General features: G+C 49.4%; 1 protein-coding gene across 1 annotated transcript in view; it reads left to right on the top strand.

The window, feature by feature from the left end:
* Positions 1-14979, top strand: part of LOC131898104 (WD repeat-containing protein on Y chromosome-like) — a 45095-nt gene that overhangs the window by 24810 nt on the left and 5306 nt on the right. Inside the window, exons 11-16 of the mRNA XM_059249195.1 lie at positions 4159-4254; positions 5930-5988; positions 6160-6301; positions 7222-7261; positions 7870-7958; positions 9229-9422. Of these exons, the coding sequence (XP_059105178.1) occupies positions 4159-4254; positions 5930-5988; positions 6160-6301; positions 7222-7261; positions 7870-7958; positions 9229-9422 (620 nt within the window). The remainder of the gene's footprint in view (positions 1-4158; positions 4255-5929; positions 5989-6159; positions 6302-7221; positions 7262-7869; positions 7959-9228; positions 9423-14979) is intronic.

Here is a 14979-nt window from a genome sequence, read left to right on the forward strand (position 1 = left end):
TCGTTTATCTGCTCCCAACAGGAAGGATGTTCCCCTGAGCCCTCCAGCTTTGCTGTGACCATTCTTCCTCTTCCTCCTCTTCCTCTATTACCATCCACCTGACACATGCTGTCCTCACACTCCGCCCACAACAGGTCTACCTCAGTCCTCAATCTGACCTTATGGCTTGAGTATTCGATTGCAAAACTTCACCCCCCCACCTCCCCCACCCCCCACCCCACCCCCCGCTCACTGGGTTTGTTTGCCATTTCTTCATTTCTCCATTTCTTCATTTCTTCTCTCTCTCTCTCAACAGTGTTTCTCTGTGTAGCCCTGGCTGGAACTCCCTCTGTAGACCAGGCTAGCCTCAGATTAAACATGTGTGCCACCACCGTTTTTAGCCTGGTTCCATGTCTTCAGGGTCCTCTCTGTCTGCTAATGATCATGGCTTCAGTCATTTCTGTAGTCATCAAAGCAATGATGAGGAGCACGTGCCATGTGCCTGGTCCAGCACTCAGTGCAGGGGATTGAGCCCAGTTACAGCCCTCTCCTGAGTCTCGAACCTCTTAACAACCATGCACGCTGAACAAGGCACACGTTGGGGTGTCTACCGGCTCTCCTGCTGGGTGTGTGCAGGGCTGGGAAACTGGCTATAGTCCAGAGTCCAGAGCCAAACAGGCTTCCTCCCTGACCCTCTCCACCTAACAGCCCAGCTGGTCCTTCCCAAGCAGCGGTTGTCTGCTACAGAACCACAGGAGAGGAGGAGATGCGGGAAGTTAGTTGTTTGGGCATAGGAAAGGCTTTCATTTCCTGACATCCAACCCACAGATCCTTAGAGAACCACGAGCAAATATTAGATCCCTGCTTTAAGCATCTGATAACTCAGTAGCAATTAAAAAAAAAAATCTTTGAGTCATCAGTCAGAAAATACTTATGAGCTGCTCCCAGAGGCATAACGCTCTGAGAAGTGAAGTGAAGTCAGAGGTATAGGATCTACAGAGGGCTCCTCCTCCAAATACAGAGACAAGCTGTGGGTACACAGTGAGTTTAAAATAATAAATAAATAAACAAATAAATAAATAAAGTCACGTGGTCGCCTTGAGCGCCACCTAGAGATGCTGAAGCCTCCTGCAACCTAGACATCCTAAGGGAATTCTTACCTGCAGCCCCATCACCAAGTCAGCTCCTAATTCCCATTTCTCCACGTGTTTAAAAAGATTATTCTCAGCTGGGTGGTGGTGATGCATGAGACCATCTAATCAGTTCTTTTTTATCATTTGGGAGGAAAGAGATGGCATTCATTGCATTCCAGAAGTTTGCCATTAAAATGAAGTTAAAGTCACTGGCCAAGGATGTGACCCTGGTGATTCAGGAAGCAATTCTGCTGCAACAGCCCTGTCCACAGTAACCATTACTGCTCCAAGTTACCGTGAAGACTGTCAACTGTGAGCAGTCTCTTTCTGAGAACTCCTTCTGTTACAAAAATACAAATCCAGCCATCGCCACAGTAACACTTCCACAAGGCAAAATTTTCACACATGCACATACACTCTCACACACTCACACTCTGTCACACACACACACACACACACACACACTCATTCTTTCTCTCACACACACACACATTCTCTTTCTCTCTCTCTCTCTCTCTCTCTCTCTCTCACACACACACACACACACACACACACACACTCATTCTCTCTCTCTCTCTCTCTCTCTCACACACACACACACACACACACACACACTCATTCTCTCTCTCTCTCTCTCTCTCTCTCTCACACACACACACACACACACACACACAGAGTGGCATACCCTTCCATTCAGGAGTAGCCTGGTGGCTTCTTCACAGTCACACCAAAGCACTTTCTCACCTGGGATTGGTGAAGAGGATGCCATCTTGTATGAAAAACTAGAGTTCTCAGGGAAGAGGCTTGCTATGTTATCAAGGCAAAGCTAGACTAGATAAAGTCGTTATTCGGCTAACGCACTAATGTTTTAGCTGCATTCTTCTGAATAATGGGGATTGTTAATTCCTCTTCCACATCAAAAAGCATTTGATTGTGAGAGAGACCAGGGGATTCCAACCAGGTCGAAGTTTAGGAAAGTTGTTCCCATCTGAGATGAAGGAGTTTTATGTAGGGAAGTGATCAATACTTATCGGTTAGCTCTGTCATCAGCCAGTTTCCCACAACCTTATTTTATCTGCTGCTCGCACTGACCCTGAGAGACAGGTGCTGTCTACCTGCTTTCCTTAACGGGGAGCCTGACACTTGAGAGCTAAACCAATGGTAATTCTCGTTAACAGTTACCATGGGTTGAGTAGCTTTGAGAGCGGCACTTTGGGGGTCATTAACCCCGCAGCCTTCAAGCAAGGTCATATAAGGGACTTGTGTGGTCTACCCTATGAAGGAGACGGTCATCTCCATGTGACAGATGGATAGCTGAGGTGCGGGGGGATTGGGGGGAAGCGGGGGGGGGGGGACACTTTCCCAGACTTCACATGGGTAAGAAAGAGGCGGGTGTTCCAAACCATGATCTGTACTTCTGCCACCATCCCTGGGATGGATGTGGGCAGGATGGACTTCACCTTCATGACTTCCCAAGGGCACACTGAAAGGCTTCTGCACCCCAATAAGCCTCTCTGCTGATGCAGCAGTCCAAATTAAACCGAATTAGAAAAAGCTCAGATTTAATGGATAAAAAGCTCCTGGATGATTTTCCACATCCCCCCTCCCCCAAGAGAGGAGACAGGAAAGAAAGACTGAAAAACCATGTCTGTTTTCTGGGGAGCAGTTTAAATACCCTGTGGGAGTGGTCTTGAGCATCTCTTGGGGAGGAGCAGCCGTGTTTGGTGGGCTTTCTGAGATGAGGCAGTTTGGGGAGAAAAATGGGGGAGAGGGATTGAGGTGGAGCACCTACCAGAACACTCACTTCCTAATACCCTTATATTACCCCTTATTTATATGTAGCTTCCCATTTCTTCTCTGGAGCCCCCTACCCCCTCCTGGCTCAGGGAAGGTCATGGGAGGATTGTGCTTTGCCCAGGCTTCCTTTCCACAATATTCTTTGTGTCTCTTGGAGGCAGGGGCTTGGGTAGGTTCATAAGATTGGTATTCAATGGCAAATATTTTAGTTTCACATACTAAGGGTCACCAGAGGACTAGCGATCGAGAGCTCCAGACCTCGGCAGATGAGGGAGCTCTGGGGATGCAGACCTGGGCTGAGGTATTTGGGAATTGGTGGTGTCCTTTGAGTTCTGGTGTGGCACTTGTCTCCTCCATGGTGTCTTGTCTGCCTAGGCCATCTTCCAACAGTCAGAGCCAACACAGCCCGCTGGAGACACCTTCCCGAATTCTGTCCGCTCCTGTCCAACAGTGTCCATTTTGGGGAGGGGAGGGTGTTAGTTTCGTCTGGGTCTCTGCTGCTTGTCCCACGTCCCACACTCAGTATAAGGCTGTATCCGTAAGACTTGCTCAGAAGTAGGTGAAAAATAAGCAGGAAGGGATAGGGATCCTAAGGTCAGGAACAAATCTTTTTCCCATTTGCTTACCTGTGACTCTCCCTTCTGACAGCAGCCGGCCACTGTACGGTGAAGGTCTGTGCTTAACTACGGTGCCCTCAAAGTTGTTCCGTCAGGGATGCTTTGGGGAAGTGTCTGAGCACCCTGGGTTAATGCCCACCCTCACCCCAGGGTGCTTGGCTGTTTGTGCTGCCTAGGCTTCTCAGATCTCTCAGGCTGGCCTTGTAACTCAGGCCACATTCCTATTCTCTTTCTCTAGAAGTCCTAGGGTTGGGGGAGGGAAGGTTGGAGTGCCGGCAGGCTGCTGGAGCCACTATCCTTCTGTCCCTGTTTGCTTTCCAAACGCTGCCGGGGCAGCCATGTGCAAGAGAGTCAAATATATGTATCAGAGAGAGAAAGCAAGAGCAAGCAAGTGAGCGAAAGACAGAGAGAGAGAGAGAGAGAGAGAGAGAGAGAGAGAGAGAGAGAGAGAGAGAAACAGATGAGGGGAGGGGGGAGACACAGACAGACAGACAGACACACATACACTCACGCACTTGGTGAGGGGACCTGTGATGGAGTTGGCGGCGGCGGGGGTGGGGGAGTGGGTGGGGGAGGGTTAAGGCAGGGAGATTGTGAAAACAAGCCAAAAAAAGAGCTGCTTTCATTTCCAGGCCCAGACAGAAGTGTTTCCCGACTTGCCTTCCTAAAGACTCGGGCGACAAAGCTAGACTCAGCAGCCGCCTCCCTCATCAGCAATGGACCCGGAGGTGAGCCTCCCACTTCCAAGACAAGGCCATCCCTGGTCCAGGTCGGGTGAGCCAGGCCTGAGTGGCACCATCCTCTGCTACTTCGTCACTGGTTTTACTAACAGATCCCAGGCTAACACCTCAGCACAATGCCAAGGAAGCTGGTGTAGGCAGCCACAGGTAGCACCCCCCCTACCCTCCCCCGAGGAAACAAAGAGAAAGGCCAAAGGTCACGGAGTGAAGAGCTAGCAGGATGTTGGGGTCCGCGGTGGAGCTGGCACAGTCTCTGGAGAAGCAAGTGAGGACTCAGCAGGGGCCATCAGCTAGCTGGTGACATTAACCCAGGGACGGGCCCTTCAGGCTTCATCTGTAACAAGTGTGCCCAAACCAGCCCCCAAACGCGCTAGGATTTTTAGTAAAATTACAAGGTAAAGGCTGTGGCCGGGAGACAGAGAGGGCTAGGCTGTACTTATGAGGTCCCGGGGTGTAAGGTAAAGGCTGTGGCCGGGAGACAGAGAGGGCTAGGCTGTACTTATGAGGTCCCGGGGTGTTTGGCTGTCACCAGCGAGAGGCCACCTCTGCCTCCTTGTCTCAGCCCCACGCTGCGGTTCTCTTCGGCATCAGGTGCTGTTTTTTTTTTTTTTTTGGGGGGGGGGGTCAGCTGTCTTTGCTTCCTTCTTGAATCATCCTCATCCTGTTTTGCTTCGCCTGGTGGGAGTGCAGCCCCCTCTCTCCTAAGAGGAGAGCCGGGGTTCTACAGCTTCCCCAAGAGGAGATGATCTGCATGCTCACCGCCTTCACAAAGCCTGGCTACCTGAACCCACAGGTAAACCACAGGCGAGAAGTGAGGTCACTAGGCCAGGTACATTCTGACAAGTACTTCATTAAAACAGTGCACACGCCCACACGCTCACCCAGCTGTAAGACGTTAATTGCCAGCATGGTACATACTGTCCTTAACAGCCAAAGATGGAACCCTCTTCTGCCAAGAAGGCCACCCTGATTAGTGGAGGGGAGCCACTGAGTCATCAGTGTCACACCCCCCCCCCCCAATGTGCTCCTACAGTCTAACTGAAGAAAATGAAGCAAATAAGGAAGAGAGATGTGCCGCCAGTGTGAGACCACAGGGTGCCGTTTTTACCTCCGTTACCGTTCTAACAAAACTTGAGATTCCAAGGCCAGGGTGAAAACATGCAAGCTCAGAGACTTAGACTAGGAACTGGCTAACTTTCTCTCTTTGCTGGCATCCAGGAACCTTCCACACTGCTACAACAACAACAACAAAAACCCTCCCAGCACTTGGGAGGCAGAGGCAGGTGGATCTCTTTGAGTTCGAGGCCAGCCTGGGCTACCAAGTGAGTTCCAGGAAAGGCGCAAAGCTACACAGAGAAACCCTGTCTCAAAAAACCAAAAAAAAAAAAAAACAAAAAAACAAAAAAACTATGCTAAGCTTCCCCCCCGCTACTTCCTGTCAACCAGTTGCTAACCCTGCCTCTTTGAGTCCAGGTTAATTTATCAGCACAAAGGCAATACATCTTTACATATCTTTACATAGCTAACTACTGCAGCATGAACAAATGTAACACGTCTTTGCCTGGTTAAACAAATATTCTACACCAACGGGGTCCGCCCAGTCCACTCCTAGAACCCTTGGTTGGCTGGGCAGCCCGCCTCTGACTGCTTCCCTCCTACTTAGGGTCCGTCGCTTTCTGGAAGCTCTTCAGTGGGGCTGGCCTCCTTGCGAACTTCACTCCGGTAAGTCGGGGGAAGAACTGGGTCACTTTCTGGCTGTGGGTTTGTGTTGTTGTTATCATTGCTTGTTTGTTCCCTGACACTAGCCTCCACATCGGGATGTCGGCCGGGTTCCAATTCTTCGCTTTGATATCTTCCTGACATTTCTCCCTCCTTGCCCTCCATGTGTCTCAGTCCAGAGGGAAAGCCCCGGTGAGCGGCATTACGGTGACAGCAGGAGACACCCTCGCCTACCTGGCTGACCAGCAAGGCTTTGTGCATGTCTGTGACATCCGGGAGTACGGCCTCCGGGGACCAGAGCTGCAGGCTCCCAACAGTACGCAGTGAAGTTCTTCATGTCAAGCCGTAGATAAGATCGCTTTGGGTTTAGTGTCTCGTGGGAAAGTTAAATTGTCCCAGTGCAGAGGGACTGCTCTTAAAGTTCTTGGAAAGCAGCCAACAGTTTCCCGCAAACATTTGATGTCAGCAAGGGTGCAGGACAGGGGACATCAGCTAACATGGGACAGAGGGTGAGTGCCCGTCGAGGGGCACATGGACAACCTGTGTCTGGTGCTGCCAATGGCAGTCCTACTTCTAGGGATTTGGTGAGGAAAGGACAAGTGTGCACAGAGGTTTACTTGCAAGATTGTGCAACAACACATTATTTATGAGAGAGAGAGAGAATGCTTACATGAGGACCGGGTCTGTATTTCCAACACTCTCTCAAAAGCCAGGTGCACACACCCACACATCCCCTCTCTCCTAAGAGAGGATGGTGGGCATCACAGCCCACCTGTAATCCCAGCACTCAGGAGTCAGAGACTGAGGACCCCAGGGCAAGCTGGCTAGCTAGATTAGACTCATCAGCGAACCCCACCTTGGTAAATAAAGTAAAGAGGAACGGAGCCAGACAGCCAACATCCACCTGGGGTCTTGACATCTGTATACAGCTGTGCACACACACATCTGTACCCACGCACTTGCAAACATCCAAGCACGCCATGTGCTTACACACACAAAATAAAAATCACTGAGGAAAATCATTGTGTAAGTGTGTTACACTGGTCCTATTTCATACACTTTCAGAGGTGGTATGGGGGGAGGTCTTGCACACAGTAGGTGCTTGGTGCTCACTTAGGGAATTGAAGCAGAAAGACCCAACAACAACACATCAGTGCCCCTTCCAACTGGGCACACATCCTCACTGGACTCCTTCCTGCAGGATCCTACTCAGATGTCTTCTTTATTTTTTCTTAGCAGTGACATCCTGGAGGGCTCACGTCAGCATGGTGACATCGTGAGTACCATCCCTTTGAAGGGCTCAGTAATCCATAAAGGAAGGGAAATAATTGTTCAAGTTTTGATCAAATCAGTCCCCCCAAAGCCCCCTCGAGCTTGTCAAGGAGGAAAATTGCATTTCCATTCTGCCCCCGATGAAGCAAGATGAATGTGGTCCATGTGGAGTCAAAGGGAGAGATTCCAAGTCATTGTTTTTCTTGTTCATGGGTAGCTCTCCCTGTATTGACCTGGCACTCTACTGCAAGTTTATGAGCTTTGGATTTATACGAGGCTTAAAAGGAGTCAGTGCTGAGAGAGAGAGAGAGAGAGAGAGAGAGAGAGAGAGAGAGAGAGAGAGAGAGAGAGACCAAACTTGCTAGATCTTTTTGACCACTTGCTCTTCCACTCACCCTATCACCTGCAAGGTTGTTTCCCATACACCCCACTTGATGTCTTGGGAGTGGACTTGGGATTTTGGAAGCTGTGAGGTGTGAGAGGAGGTGGGGGAAGAATGGCTTTTAAAAATGAATCTGGCTTCTCTAGTCCGTTCTATTGGATCCAATGTCCCTCCCTTTCTTGCGGAGCAGGCAGCCTTAACAAAGCTCTTCTCCCCTTTGATTTTGCTAGTCTGGAGCTGATTGAAGGAGATAACATCTTACTATCATCCTCCCTGGACAGCACTGTGCGCCTATGGAGCAAAGATGGTGCCTACATAGGTAAGGGTCCACCTCTGTAAGACATACCCCTACATAGGTAAGGGTCCACCTCTGTAAGACATACCCCTACATAGGTAAGGGTCCACCTCTGTAAGACATACCCCTACATGGTAAGGATCTGCCTCTGTAAGACATACCCCTACATAGGTAAGGGTCCGCCTCTGTAAGACATACCCCTACATAGGTAAGGGTCCGCCTCTGTAAGACATACCCCTACATAGGTAAGGGTCCACCTCTGTAAGACATACCCCTAACATAGGTAAGGGTCCGCCTCTGTAAGACATACCCCTACATAGGTAAGGGTCCGCCTCTGTAAGATATACCCGTACATAGGTAAGGGCCCTTGGTTCAGGGCCAAAGGTGCCGTGGCTCCATAGAATCACAGGTCCTCTGTGTTAAAGTACGTTAGTATGTTCAGGCTGCCATAAACAGAGTATCATGGCTCATTATTTCTTCTCAGTTCTGGACCTTGGAAGTCCAGGATGGTGGTCTCCACATGGCCAGGTTCTGGTGAGGAATCTTCTTGGGTTTCAGAGCATTGGCCTCTTGATGCACACATGATGGAGATAGCTCTCCATTGTCTCCGACAAGAACACTAATGTTATTAGGTCTTATGACCTCATTTAAAGTTAGTTACCTCACCAGGGTTCCTGTCTCCAAATGCAGTCACCTTGAGGGTGAGGGCTTCAACGTCCACATTTTTGGGTGATGTGATTTGGTCTATACCATAACATCAGCTTCCTCTCTCCAAAATTAGAAAAATAAAAATCAAAGACCTTTGAACTCATCGAAATCAGTGGGCTAAAGGTAGTCACTTTGGGAAGGAACTGTCTTTATCATAAAGGATCATATCTAGGCAGGGACATTCAGCTATAGGGTAGACAAGGGCCTGGTATATATTGACCATGGTACCAAGAATAGCCCAATCCACTGCTTAGAGAGACTGTAGCCTGTCTGAGTACACTGTCTTGACCCATATCTTGTGTTTCTTGAAATAGGTTTGTGACTGACTGAATTTATCTTTCAAGTTCTTAGTACATTGTTGACCAGCCTGCACACCTACATTGTCTTTCTAGGATTCTCTTTCAAGGGTTAGTTGTCCTATATTTGTTTCCTGTGGAACTACCAAGGTATAGCTTAGCTGGACTGACGTGGCCTTGCCAGTCTTGAGGAGATCTACCCACATTAGTAGTAAGCTCCGCTCTGGTTAGAAGACAGGTTACCCATTGTCATTTGCATGCTATTTATTCATTTATCTTTATTCCTCCAGGGACCTTTGGGCAGAATCACCCCTGGGATGTTTTCACCCCTGCCTCCTGGAGTCACCCAAGAGTCCCCTTTGAGGTTCTGACAGACCCTCAGAGCATGCCCACCCACCTAGTGCTGGAAACAGATGTTGCTGCTGGGTGCTCGGGAGGACGGCAGGAGCAGGGCGGTGTGATGGAGGAGAAGGTCCTGTTTGAGGTTGGTGCCTGAACCAACCATTTGTGTTTCCTTCATGGGTTCTCTGCCGAACAGCAGGGTGCACACACAGGCTAAGAGAATCGAAGCATAGATCTGGTGACCCAAGGCAGCAGGGAAGGCGAGCACGTCTCCCCCATCCTGGGCAATGGCACTGCTAGGGACCAGGGAGACAGGCAGTCCATCTGTGGGATGAAGGAGAGGATCTCCCAGCCCTTTCCTCCTTTTGCCTATAGAAAGGCAGCTGGCCCTGGAGCAGCATGTTCAACCTCGCGTCACATCTGAGAAGGGCGGACCCTGCACAGCCAGCCCATGCTTTATTCTGCATGCATTTCAAAGCAGGGACTCCTAACCACCGAGAGGAAGCTGTGCTCAGCTTAACGCTCAACTCTATGAGCGTTAACTTCAGAGCGAGAGATTTGGAGAGGGCCCTGGTCGATGCAGCCTTGATTTAGAGCTCCCTTGAAATATGTGGCTTTCCAAGAAATGCTTGCCCTTTCATAAAGTGAAAAGAAGGTCATTTTGTGAGCTACGGCCTGCCAGCTACGTCACAACTCAAAGCCGGACACCTGCTCTGCCAGCAGAATCGCATCTTCCGTTTGTCCTCGGCAGCCTCACAGAATACAGATTCCCCAGTATAACCCAGCCACAGACTCCCGCTTAGAGCCCCAGAGGTGTTCAACATAGAAACAAAGGACCCAGGCCAGCACACACAAGGAGCAGCCTCTGCCTCATCTGAAGCACCTTTCTGGATCTTGTTCTCAAGGCTACCAAGGGATACCGTGGCGGCGGAGGTCTGGGGAGACTCAGAATGTGGCTGGCACTGTTGGCTGATTTAGAAACAGTCATTTCAGCTAGCATTCAACATGGAGAACGCTAATGTGTTCATTAATTCCGATAGGCCAGCAATTTAGAAAACAAAGCTCAGGCGGAGGTGGGAAGAGAGAAAGGAGAAACAGAAAAGAAAAACCGCAAAAGACAAAGCCCCAGCCAGTTCTTGTGTCCAGAGGCAGACCTAGAGAGAAATCAAACCTTGGGTTCAAGGGCAGGGGTGGGGGATGGGGGTGGGGGATGGGGGTGGGGGATGGGGGTGGGGGATGGGGGTGAGGGATAGGAGTGGGGGATGGAGGTGAGGGGTGGGGGATGGGGGTGGGAGATGGGGGGTGGGGTCCTGGAGGACAAAGAAGGAGAAAGGTGAAGGCAGGAAGAGGGATGGAAGAGGAAGGGGGCCAAAGGACGCTCAGTGGGACAGAATAATTCATAGTGTGCTCGCTCTCCAAGAGTGAACCACGTCTTCCTGAGTGATCTTGATCTTGTATAAGAAAACGCTCTGATCAGTCTGACTACAGTAGGTACTTTGAAAACCAGTCAAAGGTTTATATTACTTACTTTTCTATCGCTGTGATAAAAACACATGACCCAGGCAACTTACAGAAGGAAGGGATTGTTTGGCTTATGGTTCTGGAGGGAGAAGGGTCCATCATGCCAGGGAGACAAGGAGCCAAGTGGCGTGACAGCTGGAGCAGAAGCTGAGTGCTCACATCCTAAAGACTAACACCCTGAGAGGGCAGTGGGAAAAGTGCAAGGCTCTGCAAGCCCCTAGCTGAGAGAGTCCCCTAGAAACGGCGCCAGTCTGTAAACACTCAGTGACACCCTTCCTTCAATAAGGCCGCAGCTCCTGAGCCTCCCAAACAGCACACCAATGGTGGACTGTCCTGGCTAGTTTTATATCAACTTAAACTTGACATAAGCTAAAGTCATCTGAAAGGAGGGATCTTCGACTGAAAAGATGCCATAGGCCATTTACTTAGTTAGTGATTGACTGGGGAGGGCCCAGCCCATTGTGGGTGGTGCCATCCTTGGGCTGGTGGTCTTGGGATCTGTAAGAAAACAGGCTAAGCAAGCCATGAGGAGCAAACCAGTAAGCAGCACCCCTCCATGTCCTCTGCATCAGCTCCTGACTCCAGGTCCCTGCTCTGTTTGAGTTCCTGTCCTGACTTCCTTTGATGAGGAACAGCACTGTGGAAGTGTAAGCCAAATAAACCCTTTCCTCCCCAACTTGCCTTTTGGTCATGGTGTTTCATCACAGCAATAGAAATCCTAACTAAGACAAGTTTGTACCAGGAGTGGGGTATTTCTGTGACAGACCTGACCATGTTTTGGGGAGGATTATGGAAGGACTTTGGAACTTTGGGCTATAAAATCCATTGAGTGTTGAGCTTGGAAGATAAGAATGTTGAGAGCAGTAAAAACAATGGAGACCTGGCTTGTGAAGTTCCAGAGGGAAGTTTAAAGACTCTGTCGGGCCATTTGCCATTTTGAGTTGAGAATCTATGGTTCTGATTATCTGGGGAGGAAGAATCAGCTGTGGTTAACAAGAGACCAGAACTGTTAGGATTCTGTTGCCATTCCTGCTGTATGATCACACATGCAGCTCAGGAGCTAAGCAAGGGGTCTCGCGTCTTACATCATCAGTGTGCGCTGCATGATTATGTATGCAAGGCGTGTCACACAATCTACACATGTACATAGCTCCAACTCTTCCTCTTCCTCTCTCTGTTCTCTCCTGCCCCCTCTGCCTCTCTCTCTCTCTCTCTCTCTCTCTCTCTCTCTCTCTCTCTCTCTCTCTCTCTCTCTCTCTCTCTCTCTGCTCTCTGCATGTGTTCCTTTACCAGGCCTGGTCCTTTTGTCCCCCCTCCTCCTAATAAAGCTCTGGACTGGGTTTTGTCGTCACTCGTGCCTCATGACCTTTCCGCATGGTAACCAGTGCCACTTATCATTTTTAACATTGGTGTTGTGACTCATGTGCTAGTGATGACATGCACACAGTGTGGTCATGAAATCAGTGCACGCATGGCGTAGCTCCATAAGCCCACCTGCCCATGTTCACAGGAATCCTTTAAAAAGCCGGACACAGACTCCTCCCTTTCTCTCTGTTCCCTCTTCCTCCCACTATCTCTTTTCTGTTCTTGTTCTCTGCTCTCTGCATGTGATTTTTCCCCAGGCCTGGGTCTTTTGTCTGCCCCCTTCTCCTAATAAAGCTCCGATTCTGGGTTTTGTCGTGGCTCGTGACTCGTGACCTTTCCAACCCAGTAACCAGCACCGCTTATCATTTTTTTTTTTTTTTTTTTTTTTTTTTTTGGTTTTTTTCGAGACAGGGTTTCTCTGTGTAGCTTTGCGCCTTTTCCTGGAACTCACTTGGTAGCCCAGGCTGGCCTCGAACTCACAGAGATCCGCCTGGCTCTGCCTCCCGAGTGCTGGGATTAAAGGCGTGCGCCACCACCGCCCGGCCGCTTATCATTTTTTAACAAGAACCACTAAAGTAAAACCTTTCCTTTGCTGGGACAAAGGATGCTGGTCAGCTGGGGCTGAGGAACCAGCAGTGATTAAGAAGAGGCCAGCATCATTGAGGTGAAATCGTCTGAGAAGCATTTCCTCACAGTCAGCACACACAAACTGTGTTTCCGAAGAAGCCAAGTTTGTACCTTGTGCTGGCCGTTGAACTTGGTAGTGTGAGAGTCACCCAGGTGGTTCTAGTTTTGAAGGCATGAAGGGGTCATGGAGAGCACCCTAAGCTTGGCACTGTGTGGCAGGGCTGGAGTCCCTGAAGAGAGCCCAGGAGAGGCTATTGGTGAAAGTGCAGCCCAGTTGCAGCCAGGGGCCCAGCAATTTTGGAGATGCTGGTACGATGGGATGGCCTCCAAGAACAGCAGCAGGTGTGGAGTGGAGCTGGCCTGAGCCTAGACAACAAGTTGTGTGTACTGTAGAGAGCTGAGCCAAAGAAGTGACCAAAGTTCCCTGGAGGAGGCTGGAAGAGCTGAGCGAAGCCCAGACATTGGACATTGAGTTATTTGTACTGTCGGAGTTTGGTTTTGCTTGTGTTTGATTGTGACGGGTTCTTCCATCTTGAAGTAAGAAAATAATTTATTTTTAGTTTTACAGGAGCCTGCAGTTGGGAGACAGAATTTTAAAAGCGATTTTAGGTTTTAAAAGAGACTTGGGATTTTTTTTTTTTTAAGGAGACTGTATTTTAAAGTGTTTGACTCTGTAAAGACTATGGAACTTTTAAAGATGTTAAATGTTTTATATTGTGACTTTGATGTTAATGTGTGACATTGGGGATGAACAAGAAAGGAAAGATGATGGCTTAACAATGATATGTTTGTGTGTCAAGGTGACAAGGGGTCTGCCTTAGTTAGGGTATGGATTGCTGTAAAGAAACACCATGACTCTTATGAAGGGAAAACATTTAACTGGGGTGGCTTACATTTGCAGAGGTTTAGTCCATTGTCATCATGGTGGCTGACAGCATGGCGGCCTGCAGGCAGACATAGTGCTGGAGAGGTAGCTGAGAGTCCTACTATTGTGGGACAGGGCGTGGTCTGAGACACTGAGTGTGTCTTGAGCATAGGAAACCTCAAAGCCTGCCTCCACAGTGACACACTTCCTCCAACAAGGCCACACTTCCTAATAATGTTACTCCCTATGAACTTTTGGGGGCCGATTACATTCAAACTACCACAAGGTCAATTGTTCTGGCTAGTTTTATGTCAACTTGACACAAGCTAGAGTCAGTCATCTGAAAGGAGGGAGAAAATGCCTTTATAAGATCTGGCCGTAGGCAATCCTGTTGGGCATTTTCTTAATTAGTGATCAATGAGGGAGGGCTCAGCTCATTGTGAGTGGTTCCATCCTCTGCCTGGTAGTCCTGGGTTCTACAAGAAAGCAGGCTGAGCAAGCCATGAGGAGCAAGCCAGTAAGCAGCACCCCTCCATGGCCTCTGCATCAGTTCCTGCCTCCAGGTTCCTGCCCTGTTTGAGTTCCTGCCCTGACTTCCTGCAGTGATGAGCAGCAATGCTGAAGTGTAAGCCAAACAAACCCTTTCCTCCCTGACTGGCTTTGGTCATGGTGTTTCATTGCAGCAATAGAAATAATAGAAATAAGACAGGGACCAAGTATTCAAATGCCCAAGACTAGGGGACTTCTCATTCAAGTAACCACCAAGTTACTTCTTAGATTAAAAAGGACAGAAAACGACCCCCTGAGCCTGTATACAGTGCATTTGGACCAGGAATCCAAAGGGCGAAATTGCAGAATAAGGTGTTTCATGGTTGTTCCTGAGAAAGGGATCCCTGAACTCTCAAGTTCATGCATTAGTCATGTGATCTCCAGCAGTCCCTTCTGCTGAGCTATAAAATGGAGGGTGGGTTTAGATGATCTAGAAGTTTCTTTCCAGCCTTAAAAAGTGTGTGCTTGTCTAAATCCCTGTTCAAGAGAAGCCTAATGGATTCCTTGGACTCTGAATGTTGGTGTTGCCTCTTCCAAGCCGCCAAGAGATAGCAGACAGCCATAGTTGAGGAGCGCTCACGGGACAACGCTGCAGACTAGTTGGTGCTGAGACTGAACAGCACTAAAGCCCCAGGGGACATGCTCTCGTCCTCTGGCCAGGTCAGCCTGAGTCTGGTTCTCACACAGAAAAGCCATGTGCCCCACAGGTGGCACTTGGTCCCAGGTACCAGAGGGGTCACGGTTCCTGCTCTTACATCTCTGTCTTCTTCCT

This window comes from Peromyscus eremicus, chromosome 23 (genome assembly GCF_949786415.1).
Source record: "Peromyscus eremicus chromosome 23, PerEre_H2_v1, whole genome shotgun sequence".
Lineage (NCBI taxonomy): Eukaryota > Metazoa > Chordata > Mammalia > Rodentia > Cricetidae > Peromyscus > Peromyscus eremicus.